Genomic DNA, 15,002 nt, shown 5'->3' on the forward strand with positions numbered 1-15,002 from the left:
TGAGCTCCTCAGGTGCCCTTATGAACACATTTTGATGTTGTCTCTGGTGTGAGATAGTAGAAGCAGAAAGCAGATACCAGTACCCAGCAATCCTAAGAGACTATACAGTTTAAAAATGGGATGGCTAGTTAGGAGAGCCACTCTTCCAGATGGTGTATTGAAAACTATTGTTGTTGGGGCTCACATGCATGTCCATGGAGGTCAAAGGACAATTATGGGGAATTTCTTTTCTCCTTCAATCTCTATGTGCTTCCTGGGGCACCAACTCAAGTCAACCATCTTGTACCACAAGCTCCTAGCCCTCTGAGCCATCTCACCACAATCCCTTTTTCCAGAGTATATTTAACTTTCTGAATCCATACATTTCATTCCAGCTTTCCAGATACCTTGGGCTTCTACACATTTAGACTGTTTTTCCATGGCATCCTAACCCCTAGAAAAATGAGAGTCACTGTGGACACAGCTCTGGTGTGGGCAACTTAACGCCTGCACTTCTTCAGAGTAAATGAATTCTTGCCTGGCTGAGAGATACAAATACTTTCACTTCATGATTCTCAGTCTACGTGGCAACTCAGGCAATTATAGAAATGCCTAAAGCCATCTTGTAGCTGAATGCAGAAGGCTTTTCTATGTAGAGATAACTCAGCAATTATTCGTTATGCCAACTCTGCTATTACCTGCCATGTTCCTTCCCATTAGAGGACTCCACACCTGAGGATCTTGGCAAACCACAGCACAAACTACACTTCAGTGCTTAAGTACACACTGAACTTGGACAAGAAATCTCAGTTCTTTTTTTTTCCCCCAGTGAAACATTCTAAGTTCATCCCCAGCATGGGATTAAGAGAAGCAAAAAGACACCAGTGCTTGAGTAGATGCAATTGAATAAGGTCTTTAATTTAAATAAGTAAATAAGTAAATAAATAAAGCCATTAATATCTCTGTCTATAGAGACCTGAGGACTAACAGTCACATATAGAAATGTCCCAAGTCCCATATTAGCAGAGTCCAGTAGCCCTAGCCACATGTTCCAAGGTAGTTTTCCTGTTATTCACAGAGTTACATCTAAACAGCTGCATGTAGGGGCTGTGGGATGTGTATGGCATGAAACCATCCAGCACTGGATGGACTGGGTTGCAGAAAAACTACCACATACTGACTCAAGTCAATGTTTCCATTGTGGAAACTGCCCATCCCTTCACCTGTATTTTTCTAATCTGTCTTCAGTGACTTCTCTTTGTAATTTCCTGTCTCTGACTGAAGCACTACAACTGTCAAATACGCACATCACATTATCTCCACTGCTTCTCCTTACAGTGAAAAATGTAACAAAGCTCAGGGTGCCCTGTTAGTACATTCTCTGGATTCACAGGGAATGTTGGCTCAGCCAGTGCCGGAGAACCAGTCTAGTTGGGATTGGCCAGCACATGTGACGCTGACATTCTGGTGGCTGACATTCCCACTGTAAACACCTTTATGCTTTTCCTCCCAGTAAACATGCGTCAGCAAGGACACCAGTCACTTGATACCTGTTTGTCACAACTCTTTCACACACCTGAGCGTGAATGTTGGTTCCTTAGCTGAGCCCTTATCTAACAGGTGTATATTATCTCTCGAAAAAGGTGCAGAACGTGTAATTACCTTGAAAATGGAAATTCCTGGATCAATGCCACCTCTCATTCAGGAAATGCTGGAGAATTCTGAAGGACATGAACCCCTGACCCCAAGTTCAAGTGGGAACCCAGCCGAGCACAGCCCCAGCGTCTCACCCAGCTCAGTGGACAACAATGGAGTCAGTCAGTCTCCTCTGCTGCAGTGAGGCAGGACCTTCAGTTCCACATGGAAAATGCAAGGAAAACATTGTTACTGCTGCTTAGTTTTTGGACTGAAATATGTTAAACTCAAAAAGGACCAAGACATTTTCATATGTATCAATATATATTCCTTACTGTGTAACTTGCCTAGAAATACAAACTTTTCAAACTCTGAAAATCAGCCATTTCATGCCACCAGAAACTAGTTTAAAGCTTCTATTTCCTCTCTGAACAGTCAAGATGCATGGCAAAGACCCAGTTGAGATGATTTAGCCCTGGTTAAGTTTCTGAAGACTTTGTACATACAGAAGTATGGCTCTGTTCTTTCTATACTGTATGTTGGTGCTTTCTTTTGTCTTGCATACTCAATAACCAAGACACCAAGGTTATGGAGCAGATCACTGTACGTCCACTGTATGTCTTGCTTTCGTGGATAACAAGGCCTCACAGTAAGGAACCAGGACCTTTGTACAATACAGGATAAGACTAAAGACACTCTGGTTTAAGTAGTGTGGAAGCTTCGCCTTGCTTTTGATGCTCTCAAGCTACATCCTTTCTTTTATGTTGCCCAGATAGTTACCACTTCACTGCACTAGCAGAAAAGAATTCTGTATCAGTGTAACTGCCAGTTCAGTTAATCCAATGTCCTTTGTTCAATTGTTAATGTCACTTTAAATTAAAAGTGGTTTATTCCTAAATGACACAATTACCGAATGAAAATGATGCATTTTTACAGTCATGATAGCCTCCAAGGCAAAAACAATGTCCAGTGTTAGTTTGTTTACCTGTTCACAAGCCATTGGAGAAATATCACAGGATAATCAGCAGGCTAGTCTGCCATCTGGACTCTAGTAGCCCAGTGTCCTTCCTGACTCATGCCTGATCCTGGGATTTCCCCCAGTCTTGATGCTTGAAGGTATGGGTAAGTGGCCTACTCTGGCCTTGTTCAATCACTATGATGCAGACTGACAGCTGTGGTAGAGTGGTTGACAGACTTGAGTGTCAGGTTCTGAGTTCTCATGGAAGCACTAGTGGAATTTTTTGGTTTTGATATATTAGCAAAAGTCTGTGATGTACCTTCACTGGCTCTGTTTGTACATTGAGATGGTTTAACAGTGCTTTCTATGTTCATATACTGTTTACCTTTTTCCATGGAGTCTCCTGGCAAAGAATAAATATATTTATTTTAAAGGTGTGTGGGAGCTTTTACTTCAGTTTCACCTTCAGTAAAGAGTCTGATAACACAGTTCCATTTTTAATGTTTAAATTTCATTTCAAAAAGCAGGTCTGTAGTCTGCAATCATGACAGTTAAAATCTGTGCTAATGCACGGTAATCTATAACAATTCTACAAGCCAATCAGACAACACATGACATTTCAATGAGTAAAAAAGAGCATAAAACTGTATGTGTAAGAACAAAATGTTAAAAGGCCTACCACAATAATAAAAAACCATCCAATTACATCATCACATTAAAATAAGCCAGATGTACAAAATTCTGAGACAGAAAAGACAAAGGACAACACAAGGTATTTTTGAAAAATGTTCGTGCTCTTTGGGCACTTAATTAAACATTGCAAAATCAACATCTTCTTCTTCATCAGACTCTGCAAAATATTTTACTTCTTTCCTAGCCCGACCAGTCCTTGGGAGAGCAGGTGGTTCAGAAGTGAAGTCTGAGGGGAAGATGTCTACATCGGAATCCTGATCAAAAGACGGTTTTTTCGGTTTCTAGACCCCCCACCAAAAAAAAAAAAAAAAAGTTTAAAACTCCCAAAGTTAAGGAAAGTCTAGTGGTAACTATTATTCCTTATACTTACATTTATGGCATATTACCAACAGTCATTCCTAAGACTAAAATGAATTATGGAAGGAAAAAACATAGTAATTAGCTACCTTGGGCTCTTATGTTTACCAAGTTAGAGACTCATCAATGCAACATCACTATTCCAAAATTGCTTCTTACTAAGTAAGTATGCACAATGTCCACATCAAAGTATTCAAGTTGCCCTATTTTTAAGAACATAGTCAGAGCAAGGCATGGTGGTGCACACCTTTAATCCTAGCACGCGGAAGGCAGAGGCAGGCAGATCTCTGTGAGTTTGAGGCCAGCCTGTTCTACAAAACAAGTTCAGGACAGCCAAGGCTACACAAAGAATGAACAAACAAAAGAATTCATGGGAACAGAACAAGGCAATATTCAGTATGTAGCACACACTGTCACAAGTATTGACAAACTACTTTAAAAGCTACAGAGTAGACAAGAGAGATGGTAACTGATGGAAACTGTGAGGCTATGCACATATGTATATTTTTAAGTTTTCATAGGAAGAAGTGGCAAGGCCATTTTTTTACCAAAAAGAAAAAGGGTTTCTAAAGAGTCATATTAATTAGAAATATTAGGCACAAACTCAATTTTTAAAAAATCGATCCAAGTTCATAAGAGTATTCTAATATTGGAGTAGGATGTGCCTACAGCAGTTCAATAGATGGAACAGAAGATTCTGAGTTAAGCTGATTTATAGTGCTCTCTTTACATAAGAAATAGATTGGTTGCACAGATCAATGTCTCCCATTCATGAGAGGTTAATGTAGAGCTCTTACAGGCATTACAACATGAAGTGAGACATGCAGAACAGATCATGAGCATGTTCTTGCTTACCTTGCTGGCTGTTTTTGCTGGTTTCCTTCCAGGGTTATAATCACCTTCATTTTCTGAGCCTGATGCTTTCCTTTTTTTTGCCCCTCGACCTTTACCTTAAAACACATGAAAAGGTTTTTTTTTTTCCTCCCAAAGGTAAATAAGATATATGACCAAATGTTACAATTATTTCTTTGGCATGCCCAATAGTGGGGCATGCAATCATACCCTCTTGCTATAAATGACATATACTTTGGCAGCACAATTTTAATTCTGGAGTTTAAGTGACTAAAGAGTATTTTTAAAAATACATTTAAAACAAGTGAGAAAATCCTGGAAATAAGTTTCAATGATTAAGACCTGATCAAAGGCCTCCAAAACATTTTGGAAATACAGCTCTTAGAAACAAAACTTCTTACAAGGGTGCTTAAGTTATGTCTGAAAAGTGATAAACTTACAAGGCTTCAAACTACATATGGGTATATATTGACCTCTATAGGATATATGATAGTTATTTTTAGCTTTCCTCTTTATTCTATTTCTTTGACCTATATAACAAGACCCTGCCTCAAATAAACCTAGTGAAGGAAATGAGAGACAGAGGTGGGAGAAGCCCATAGGAGTTCACTGTGGCATCTTTGAGCTTTACTTCAGTGTATTTAGTTAAGCTTGCTACCATTTTAACTGGTGAGTAACTGTTCTAAGCTGTTCTGTGTCTTTGCTCTAATGCATCACAATGCTGCCTGCATGTGACCCAATTTAAAATAAAACAGAGACCCCTCAGCAAACTCAATAAAACTGAAGAAAGAAAAATAGTTTCCTATTTATATCTTGTGTTTAAGGGTTATAGAGAGGCAATCCTTACCTTTTGGTGTCGTAGTTTTCTTTGGAATGCCAAATTCAGAATCTGAGTCCGAGTTTACAGTCTCTACTACTTTCTTCTGTTTAGAGGCTCTCTTGGCCTTAGGTGCTGTATCTGAAGGTGGTTTACCTATTAAGCAAACATACTTTTAGTTGGCAAGTGTAAAGTACTTATTAACAAACCAAGCTTAAGTTCTATAACAGTGGATTTTTTAAAATAAGAAATTTAGTAGCCATTATACCAAGAAATGGTTTCTTTCTGTTTGATGCTAGTATAGAGGTAAGTATCATTCCATGGATGATAAAATGAGTATTATTCAATTGGGCATAATTTGATTTTTAGGTAATTAAATTGGGATATTTTAAGCAATGAGTATTAAAGGAAATTAAACAGTATCTTTTACATATATTCATGACAAAAATATCTCTGAAACAGTAATTATAGCCTATGTATATCTTATAAAAATAATTTAGTGGTGGAAAGCATTTTTATGGGGTCCTCAAATAGAACAAATGCAAAGCAACTCATTTTCCTCCAATAGTTGAAATCTAGACTTGGCATTTTTCATGTGAAAAGAAACATGAAAACCCTAGGTCATTATAGATACAAGGCCTCACTTTGCCATATTATGCCTTAAAAACAAATCTTGTATTTATGTTTCATATAAACACTATAATCACACTTGTGAAAATGAGTCTGGAAAACAAATGTACCGGATAGAGTGAAATAAACTACAAAGTTTCCTATTAAAAACTAAAAAGTGCTGCTGACTTGACTGAAAAGTAGAACTGATCTCAAGCTAAGATGCTGGACATAATACCCTCAGTGGCTGACAGCAGGAGGAAGCAGACCTGGAAGAGGTAGCCAAAGACCGTGACTTTTACTCCTTTTGAACCCTCATAACTAAATCTACTACAGGAACCAAGGAATGCAGATTCATCCAACAGGGTGATAGAGACCACAGCTTTTTCTTTGGCAATGTTTTCAAGCTTGCAGAAGTTATATGACACTTTCAACACCTCTACCCAACTATAGGTCAGTTATCTAAATATTATAGGTTGCTTTTTGCTGCAAAATATTGGAACTATAAAATATAATGTGAATAATAATATATGTAAATCAGATTTAACAGAGTTCTTAGGAAGGAGGGACCTGGTACGTCCTTTCTGTTAATTATCTGTTAACTATCTGTTGATTGTATTTCAGGGAGGTAGACAAAGGAACTCTTGCTGGCGGTTTCCTAGATCAACTTAAGTAAGATCCATCCAGCTAGTGGATAAAGAGCTAAAAAGTCTAGATGGAAAATGCCTAGCCTTTTAGTTCATGTTGAACTTGAACTCCTTAGCTTAATGAAGGAAGCATGGTGACAGATTTCAAGAAGGGATACAGATCCCACAATATTTTGTAATATAAAAATTATTTCATATTTTAAATGAAGACTTAAAGAAAGAGGCCTTTTAAAACTCTTTTTTCTGTCCCCCACCACGAGACAGTTTCTCTGCAAAGCCTTGGCTATCCTGGACTCACTCTGTAGACCAGGCTGGCCTAGAACTCACAGCGCTCCACCTGCCTCTTCCTCCCCGAGTGCTGGGATTACAGGCGTGCACCACCATGCCCGGCTTTTTAAACATTTAAAAAATGTTTTTGGTTGCTTTAAACAAATTACATGTATGTACTCATATGCCTGCTTGTCTTTCTGTGTTCCCTGTGTGTGCAGTGTCCACGTGACCAGAACAGTGTGTCAGGGCCCTGGAACTAGAATTAGAAGTGGCTGTAAATCACTGGACACAGTTACTGGGAGCTGAGCCCAGGTCCTCTACAAGAACAGCAAGTGTTCCCAACCACTGAACCATCTCTCCAAAATGATCTCTAGAAAGGAAATTAGAGTCTGTCTTGGTTTGAGTTCTTCAGAAGCACAACCTGACTGACCCCAAGATGTGTATTCAGGGGTAAATATTTACCTAGTAGGTTATGATAGAAAGTACAGAATTAAGATACTGAAGAGCAAAGCTGGGTGTGGTGGTGCACACCTTTAATCCCAGCCCTCGGGAGGCAGAGGCAGGTGGATCGCTGTGAGTTCGAGGCCAGCCTGGTCTACAAAGTGAGTCCAGCAAAGCCAAGGCTACACAGAGAAATCCTGTCTCGAAAAACAAAAAAAATTTTTAAAAAGATACTGAAGAGCAAACAGCTAGTCATAAGTAAATTATCAAGCCAGTCGTTACTCTTGGGGCTTAATTAATCTCTTGGAGAACTCTGAAAGCCAATACAACCCCAGACCAGGAACCTGAGAGGTAAGGGTACTGAGCTGCTTTTATACCAGCTTCCCTCAATCACTGGTGGAAGGAGCAAGGGGAGGTATGGAGAGTTCATGTCCAGCACAACTACAAAGTCAGAGTCCTCAGATAAAGAACTGTAGACATTGGGAGGACTGACTGGGAAGTGAAGCATTATGTGAAATTCCCAAATAATCAATAACAACATATGATAGATTAAAAAAAATAAAGAAATGCAGACACAGGCCAACATGTCCTGAAGAAATAATGGGAGCCTGCTATACCTAGAATGTTGACCAGATACACTCCTCTGAGCAGTCTCTCCACAATTCAGTGTTTTTGGAAAAAAACTGTCCGGATTATAGTATTATCATTTTGCTACATTCAACACGCACATGACTCTAGTGGTATGTACTATATATTTTCTTTCCTTTTAGGGATTGGTCCACATAGTCTAATATCTCATTTTTATTATATGAAGAAGTTTATTATACAAGAATGGGGGAGGGGAGGGGAGAGAGAGAGGCAGGGTGGACAGACACAGAGAGAGAGAAGAGAAGAGGAGAGGAAGAGAGGAAGAGGGAGAGGGAGAGAGTGCAGGAGGGACAGTAAGAGAGCTAGACGTGTATTTTTTTAAGTACATATTATTTTCAAATGTAAAGTACTAATACCAGCCTTCAAAAAGACCAAAATACATGATTTGCATGTTGTATAACATTATTGAATCAATTCAGCATTTCATGAACAATCTAACACTATGGCAGGGTACGTGGAAGCTAAATTCAGAAAGAAAAGATGCTAACTGTACTGACCATTCCTCCATGTAAGGACTAAAAGGAAGCAGAACTAACATTTTATAGAATCAAGATAAAATGTGTATTCTTTACCCAATCCACCAAAGGAACTTTATAGAAAAACAATCTTTTGTTACCATTATTTCTTCCTTGAAAATTCATATATTTATACAATGAAACATGATGATATCCTCCCTATTTACCTTCTCTAGTTTCTCAAATATTCCCCTCTACATGTCCATCTTCCAACTTCATTTTTTCTTATTACCCACTAAGTCCAATTAATGCCACTATAAGCACAAGAAACCTATTAGTGGGAATGCCCTCAAAGAATGAATCCTCTTCTCTATGAAGGTATCAACTGTCAAGAGCTCTTGGTGGGCCTAGAGAGTGCCCAAAGTATCAATTAAAATATCATGGGATTATTTTATAATTACAGAAGCTTTAAAGTGAATAATTCTTCTTCCTCCTTCTTGCCTTCTTCATTGTTGTCTTCATCTTCTTCTTTTCTCCTTCTTCTTCTCCCCCTCCTCCTCCTTCTCTTTCTTGTCCTCCTTCTCCTTTCTTTCTGGTTGATTGAGACAGAGGTTCCCTATGTAGCTTGGCTGTCCTAGAACTCACATTGTAGACAACTCTGACCTCAAACTCACAGAGATCCACCTGCCTCTGCCTCCTCGGGGCTGGGATTAAAGGCATGTGCTCTCCTCCTCCAGGGGACATGGTCAAATATGAGGCACCAGAGTTTGTGTGAAAGTCATACCCGACTCTCCACTCAGCTGTGGAGAGTGTTCTGTCCATTGGCTAGATCTGGGTAGGGGTTTAAGGTTTACCGCCTGTATTGTCCTTGGCTGGTGCCTTAGTTTGAGCGGGACCCCTAGGCCCAAATCTGCCTATCATAATGTTCTGCTTGTAGATTTCTAGGACCCTCTGGAGCCTTCTACTTTGCTATTCTCCCATGCTTCTCTCATCTAGAGTCCCAGTAGGATGTCCTCCCCTCTGTCCCAGTTTCCTGGTAAGTAAAGGCACTCAGAGGAAGGATAGCAGGTTACCAAGAAGAGACTTGATACCCTATGAGCATATACAGGGGGAGGAAATCCCCCTCAGGAACAGTCATAGGGGAGGGGAATAAGGGGAAAATGGAAGGGAGGGAAGAATGGGAGGATACAAGGGATAGGATAACCATTGAGATGTAACAAGAATAAATTAATAAAATTTTTTTAAAAGGCATGTGCTCTTTAACACTCTGCTAAACTGCAATCTTAGCATGTTTTACCTCTTATACAGAATACAGACATAAAAACAAACACTTGAAAGTGGTGGGGGGGACTATATATTTAAAATATGATCTAAAATATTTTACCAATTCCTTCACGTTATTAGAAAGCAAAAGAGATTTTCCTAATAATATTATTGTAAGTCTCATAGTGAAGTACTCATACAAATAGTTTAAAATTGTATTAAATTCTCTTTCATATCAATCATCTCTATATAGCTTACACAGTAACACAAACAGGTATAAAGCTCCTACCCTTTTTAGCAGCGACTGTTTTACTTGAAACTTTATCCGTTTGCTTTAGACCAAATGATGGTGCAAATACAGAAGTGGTATCTTCTTCATTACTGTCAAATCTAGCTGAATCTAAAAATTCAAAACTTTTATTTAGTAAAGAGACTCTATAAAGACCTCTGAGTAAACTGATTCTTTGATGACTTCTCTTTAGCTAATAAATTGATCTAGTTTCTATTTTGACCATATAATCCACAAGTACAAACAGTTGAAAATAAAAAATATACCAATGTTATACCTCAAAAATATTAACACTGTTGTGAAACAATATATAAATGCACATGGCAGTGAAAATTAATAGTATCAAAAGTTAATTATTTAAAAGATAAATGTCAAGTTCAGAAGTTTATATTAGTGATTTGTTTTCAGATAAAAAGGCTCCACTGTGTTATTATACAAACACTATTAATCCTGTAAGACAATCAGTACTAATGCCCAAATCTAAAAGAGCAGTAAGCATTCTATTTTTAAATCAACAAGTCATTGATGACTAATTTTAAAGGCAAGATTCCCTTCAGCTTACTTATTTTTGAGGGAGGAGACAGAATCTTGCAAAGCAGCTCAGATGGCTTCAATTTGCAATCCTCCTGCCTCAGCCTCCCAAGTGCTAGGATTATAGGCATGAACAAAAAGATATACGCACTAAAAAGATATACCCTGATTATATTTGCTTCTATGAAAAATTTTATTCTTTCAGCTATGGAATTTGGTAAGACAAATCTGCATCTATGCCAGTACCTTTATAGCCATAGATTCGCATCACCATGAAAATCAAATTCCAATTTTTAAAAATATTTTTCTCATTATTAAATCTTATACACAGACACTATACCCAGCGGGCTAGGATAGTACCTGCCTATTCTAACCAGTCAATATGTAAGTTTCATGAAAAGTTCTGCAGTTAAATCCTAGCCTATTGGTTTTTCTAGTTTTCTCTCTACAAGTACAGCAATAATATAATAATTAACTAATGAAAAGACTAAAAGAACATACCATCTTCTGACTTCTGAGAATATGAAGGAAATGAAAAGAGATTCCCAAAATCCTGACTTTTTTTGTCATGTGAAGATTTTCTATTAGAAAGAAAATATCACAAAGAGGATATAATTAAAATATCCATATAATATATACTGCAGGATTATAATCATCAAAACTTTAGCTCTATTTTTTTTCTTTCTCTATTAAAGATAGGGTAACACCCATACCCTGCCCCTTTACTCATGGTCTTATATAAGCAAATATGTGAACACAGATATAAGATTTAAAAAATACTTAACATATAATAAGAATGAAAGCTGGGCAATGGTTTAAATTATTCAAAGTGACACTAGCTCAATCCTAATTATTAGAAAAGCTCCAAAGAGAAAGGTGAAGTCCCTATTATAGCACGTAGTAATACCATTCTGACTGCCGACCACAGGTGGGTAGTTACTTTAGAAGCTAGTCAAGGCTGGTTATATTGGGTTATACTGTCTTTTAAAAATATGTATTTAGTTCACAAATCTCACACCCTCCATGTTAATGCTGGCAGTCATCAAAAGCAATAAAAGTAATCAGGGACAAATCTACTGGAAAAACAAGTTTCCTAATTCTAAAGATACAAACATTTTACTGGAACAAACTACACTCATTTATTTACATGTTGTTTGAGGTTACTTTCCTGCTACAAGTGCAACAATAAATAGCTGTTACAAAGCCATAGGACAGGGACATATAAGATATTTATTCTTAAGCTCTTCCAGAAAAAAACTTGCCAATCTTTCAGTTAACCTGCAGCAATAGCATGGAAGAGCTAAAGTATTAACAAACTAATTATTTCATAAAGAAAGGTTTAGCTAGAAGCAATCATGTCTTGGAGCTCATGGTAAGAGTTACTGGAGACTCATTGCTGCATTACTTACTCTGGAGTAGCTTTCGGTTTGCCTGGTGAAAAAGCATACTCATCTTTATCTAAGCCATCTGAAGGAACAAATTCATCTTCCCCATCATTTGTTATGGGAGATGCTTTAACTTTGAGTTCTCCTAAATCATTATTGTCATCATCATCATCCGCATCTTCATCCTCCTCTTCTGAGAAATCAAAGGTGTACTTAGGCCTTTCAGCTAGGAGGAAACAGAAGTGAATGTCAACAGGGCACAGGGACATGTTACTAAAGTTCCAGATAATCAGGAGACTAAGAAAGAATCACTTGTGCCCAGGAGCTTGATGCCACCATGGGTCACATAGGGAAGTACTGGCTCAAATGCAACGGAAGAATAGGAAACTTAAAATTCAAGATTCAACACTTAAAATATTTTTATAACATATCAAGAAAAAGATTGAGCATTTAGAGAATAAAAACCTGTAACTTTGGCCTCAAAGTGGGATATCTACCTCACACTTTCCAGGAGGCAAGGATACTCCTACATAGATGGATGGAACTACTTATTTAGGATGTTGCTCATTATATTTAAATATTATTCAAACACAGAAAAAGTGACTGGTATGGTCTTATGTCATAAGTCTTCATGTCATGTGTCCCGTATACAAAGAATTATTAACATAAGATTTCCCATTTCTTTAATTATAAATGAAAAAATTTACATTATATTAAAAATGATAAACTTTCTTTTAACTTGCCTAGGTAAAAATGTTTATTTCCCTTTAGAGTTAGTTGAACTATAAAATAACAATCATAAGGACCAACTCAGTTGGCAAGTGCTGCCTAGTATGCAAAAAGCTCTGGCTTCAAGTCACAGTAATACATACACTGGGCATGCTGGCACATACCTATAATCCTAGCACTGGCAGGAGGAGTTGGGAGGATAAGAAGATCAACGTCATCCTCAGCCATATAGCAAGTCTGAGGCTAGCCTGAGTTATATAAGATGCTTTCTCTCTCTTCCCTCTCTCTCTCTCTCTCTCTCTCTCTCTCTCTCTCTCTCTCTGTCTCTCTGTGTGTGTGTGTGTGTGTGTCTGTCTGTCTGTCTGTCTGTCTGTCTCTGTCTCTCCCTCCCTCCCTCCCTCCTTCCCTCCCTCCCTCTCTCTCTCTCTCTCTCTCTCCCTCCCTCCCTCCTCTCTCTCTCTCTCTCTCTCTCTCTCTCTCACACACACACACACACACACACACACACACACGACAGAAAGAAAGAAAGAAAGAAGAAAGAAAAAGGAAGGAAAAAAGAAAGGGAAAAATTTCACACAGGCAAGATAGGAGACAACTGTAGAGAAGAACATACTGGCATAATGCAAGTTAGTTTTATTTTAATCTCTAACATGCATTAAAGAATCTTAATAATTTCATAGTTCACTTTTCATGTATAGAAAAAACCTATGCATAAATTTTGAAGCCTTAACAAATTAATTTTCATGTAACTTAATCCAATCACAGTAATTATTCATCCATATCATTTATACCTATACCTATTAAGAAAAGAAACGTACTCACTTGATGAGAGAATCAAAGAATTTAAAGCCTGGCATGCAATTAAAAATGTATTTGCCAGAGTTAACAACTGTAAAATTGTAACACTCATTTTAATGAACTGAATCTTAAGAAAATGTAAGGGAATTTATAAAATAATCAGATTTTAATTATCTGAGTACTTGCAATTAATGATATTTAGAGAAGATCAAATCATATGTTTAACAGAGATATGCTAACACGACAAGATGCTGTAGTCCAACTTTAGCATTATATTTTTAAAAATATGAGTACAAAGAATCAGATAGTTACAGCCAGGAGACCTCTCAGGATATATGTGGAAGAATATTAACACAGAGTACTTTCAACAGAGCCATCACAGTTGCCAATAGTACAATTTGTAGATTTTTTTTGGTTTGGGTTTTTTGTTTTTTGTTTTTTTGTTTTACAAATATCCCAAAGCTGTGGGGGGAACATTATCTAACCTTTAATAATAAAACTCAGAAAGAAAGCATGATTTGGGGCTAGAGAGATTGCTCAATCATAAAGAGTACTTGTTTTTAAAGAAGATCCAGGTTTGGTTCCCAGCACCCACATGGCTGCTCACAGATCCATAACTCCAGATCCAGAGGATCTCACACCCTCTTCTGACCTCAGCAGTGTGCACACACTGCACAGACATACATATAAGTAAAACATTTATATATGTAAAATAAATCTTTTTTTAAAAACATAATTCACTTTGTCTTCAGAGTAATGACAAAATACTTTAGTGATACTGGTAATACTACTGAAGCCAATTTCTAGGTCAATGATAATATACAATAAAATAAATATAAAATGTATCACAATACCAGCTGCTCTCCTAAGCAAGGAATCTCTTGGAATAACCACAGGTTCTGCTTCTTCCAAGTCACTCTCTGACTTGGACTCATCATCTGACCAAGGGTTCCGTTTCTTCACTTTCTTTGCATTAGGTTTACCAGAGGACGTGGGTGTTTTTCTAACCCTGGTACCTAGAAGCAAGACAATGGTAATATGCATATAAATATTTATTCAAAATTACTAACTAGTGAAGCTTTTCTATAAAAGGTTCATTATAAAATACAAATGTATATGAAAACTAAAGGTATTATTTGAATTACTAAAAATAAATAAACAAATCAAAGTCAGTAGACTCTAGAAATACCCTATAGTCTTTTTTTTCTTACAAACACATGCACAAAAGCATTCTAATGCCTTACCAGGCTCCTTTTTCTCTCTTTTTGGTTTGGGACCTTTATTTACAGGAGCAGATGGGGTCAATGTCTCTTCTCCTGTGCCTTCAACTGGTGTTCCAGTAAATTCTTCATCAAATTCTACTTTCACTATGGTAGTATCAGGATCACCCTTTATGTTAAAAACCAAATCCAATCATGAGTAAAAGTAAAAAGTAAATTAACAATGCCAACTTTAGAGCTACAGTTTCACTCAACTGTTTCTTCTCATTCAACAGTTTCTTCTTATCAGGCAAGCTTTTATTTAATGTATTCCACTTGAGGTATGTTTTACTTTATTTTATTTACCTATTTCCAATGACACTGCATATGATCCTAATATTTGATATACTCAGTGAGATGACAGCCACTTAGAAAAATCATAAAGAA

General features: G+C 37.4%; 2 protein-coding genes across 5 annotated transcripts in view; one reads left to right on the forward strand and one right to left on the reverse strand.

The window, feature by feature from the left end:
* The window catches only part of RARB (retinoic acid receptor beta), a 134,246-nt gene extending 131,241 nt beyond the window's left edge, over positions 1–3,005 (forward strand). For all 3 annotated transcript variants that reach the window (XM_084795058.1, XM_084795060.1, XM_084795059.1), the window contains exon 8: positions 1,623–3,005. In XM_084795058.1, coding sequence (XP_084651184.1) covers positions 1,623–1,819 — 197 coding nt within the window. In that variant the 3' untranslated portion in view covers positions 1,820–3,005. The remainder of the gene's footprint in view (positions 1–1,622) is intronic.
* Positions 3,006–3,056: 51 nt separating this feature from the next.
* The window catches only part of TOP2B (DNA topoisomerase II beta), a 64,004-nt gene continuing 52,058 nt past the window's right edge, over positions 3,057–15,002 (reverse strand). For both annotated transcript variants that reach the window (XM_084795052.1, XM_084795051.1), the window contains exons 29-36: positions 14,601–14,745; positions 14,211–14,372; positions 11,854–12,055; positions 10,946–11,025; positions 9,914–10,024; positions 5,322–5,447; positions 4,478–4,572; positions 3,057–3,546 (exon numbers count right to left, since the gene is read on the reverse strand). In XM_084795052.1, the coding sequence (XP_084651178.1) occupies positions 3,379–3,546; positions 4,478–4,572; positions 5,322–5,447; positions 9,914–10,024; positions 10,946–11,025; positions 11,854–12,055; positions 14,211–14,372; positions 14,601–14,745 (1,089 nt within the window). In that variant the 3' untranslated portion in view covers positions 3,057–3,378. The remainder of the gene's footprint in view (positions 3,547–4,477; positions 4,573–5,321; positions 5,448–9,913; positions 10,025–10,945; positions 11,026–11,853; positions 12,056–14,210; positions 14,373–14,600; positions 14,746–15,002) is intronic.

This window comes from Acomys minous, assembly GCF_964271855.1.
Source record: "Acomys minous genome assembly, chromosome: 9".
In the NCBI taxonomy this organism is placed as follows: Eukaryota; Metazoa; Chordata; class Mammalia; order Rodentia; family Muridae; genus Acomys; species Acomys minous.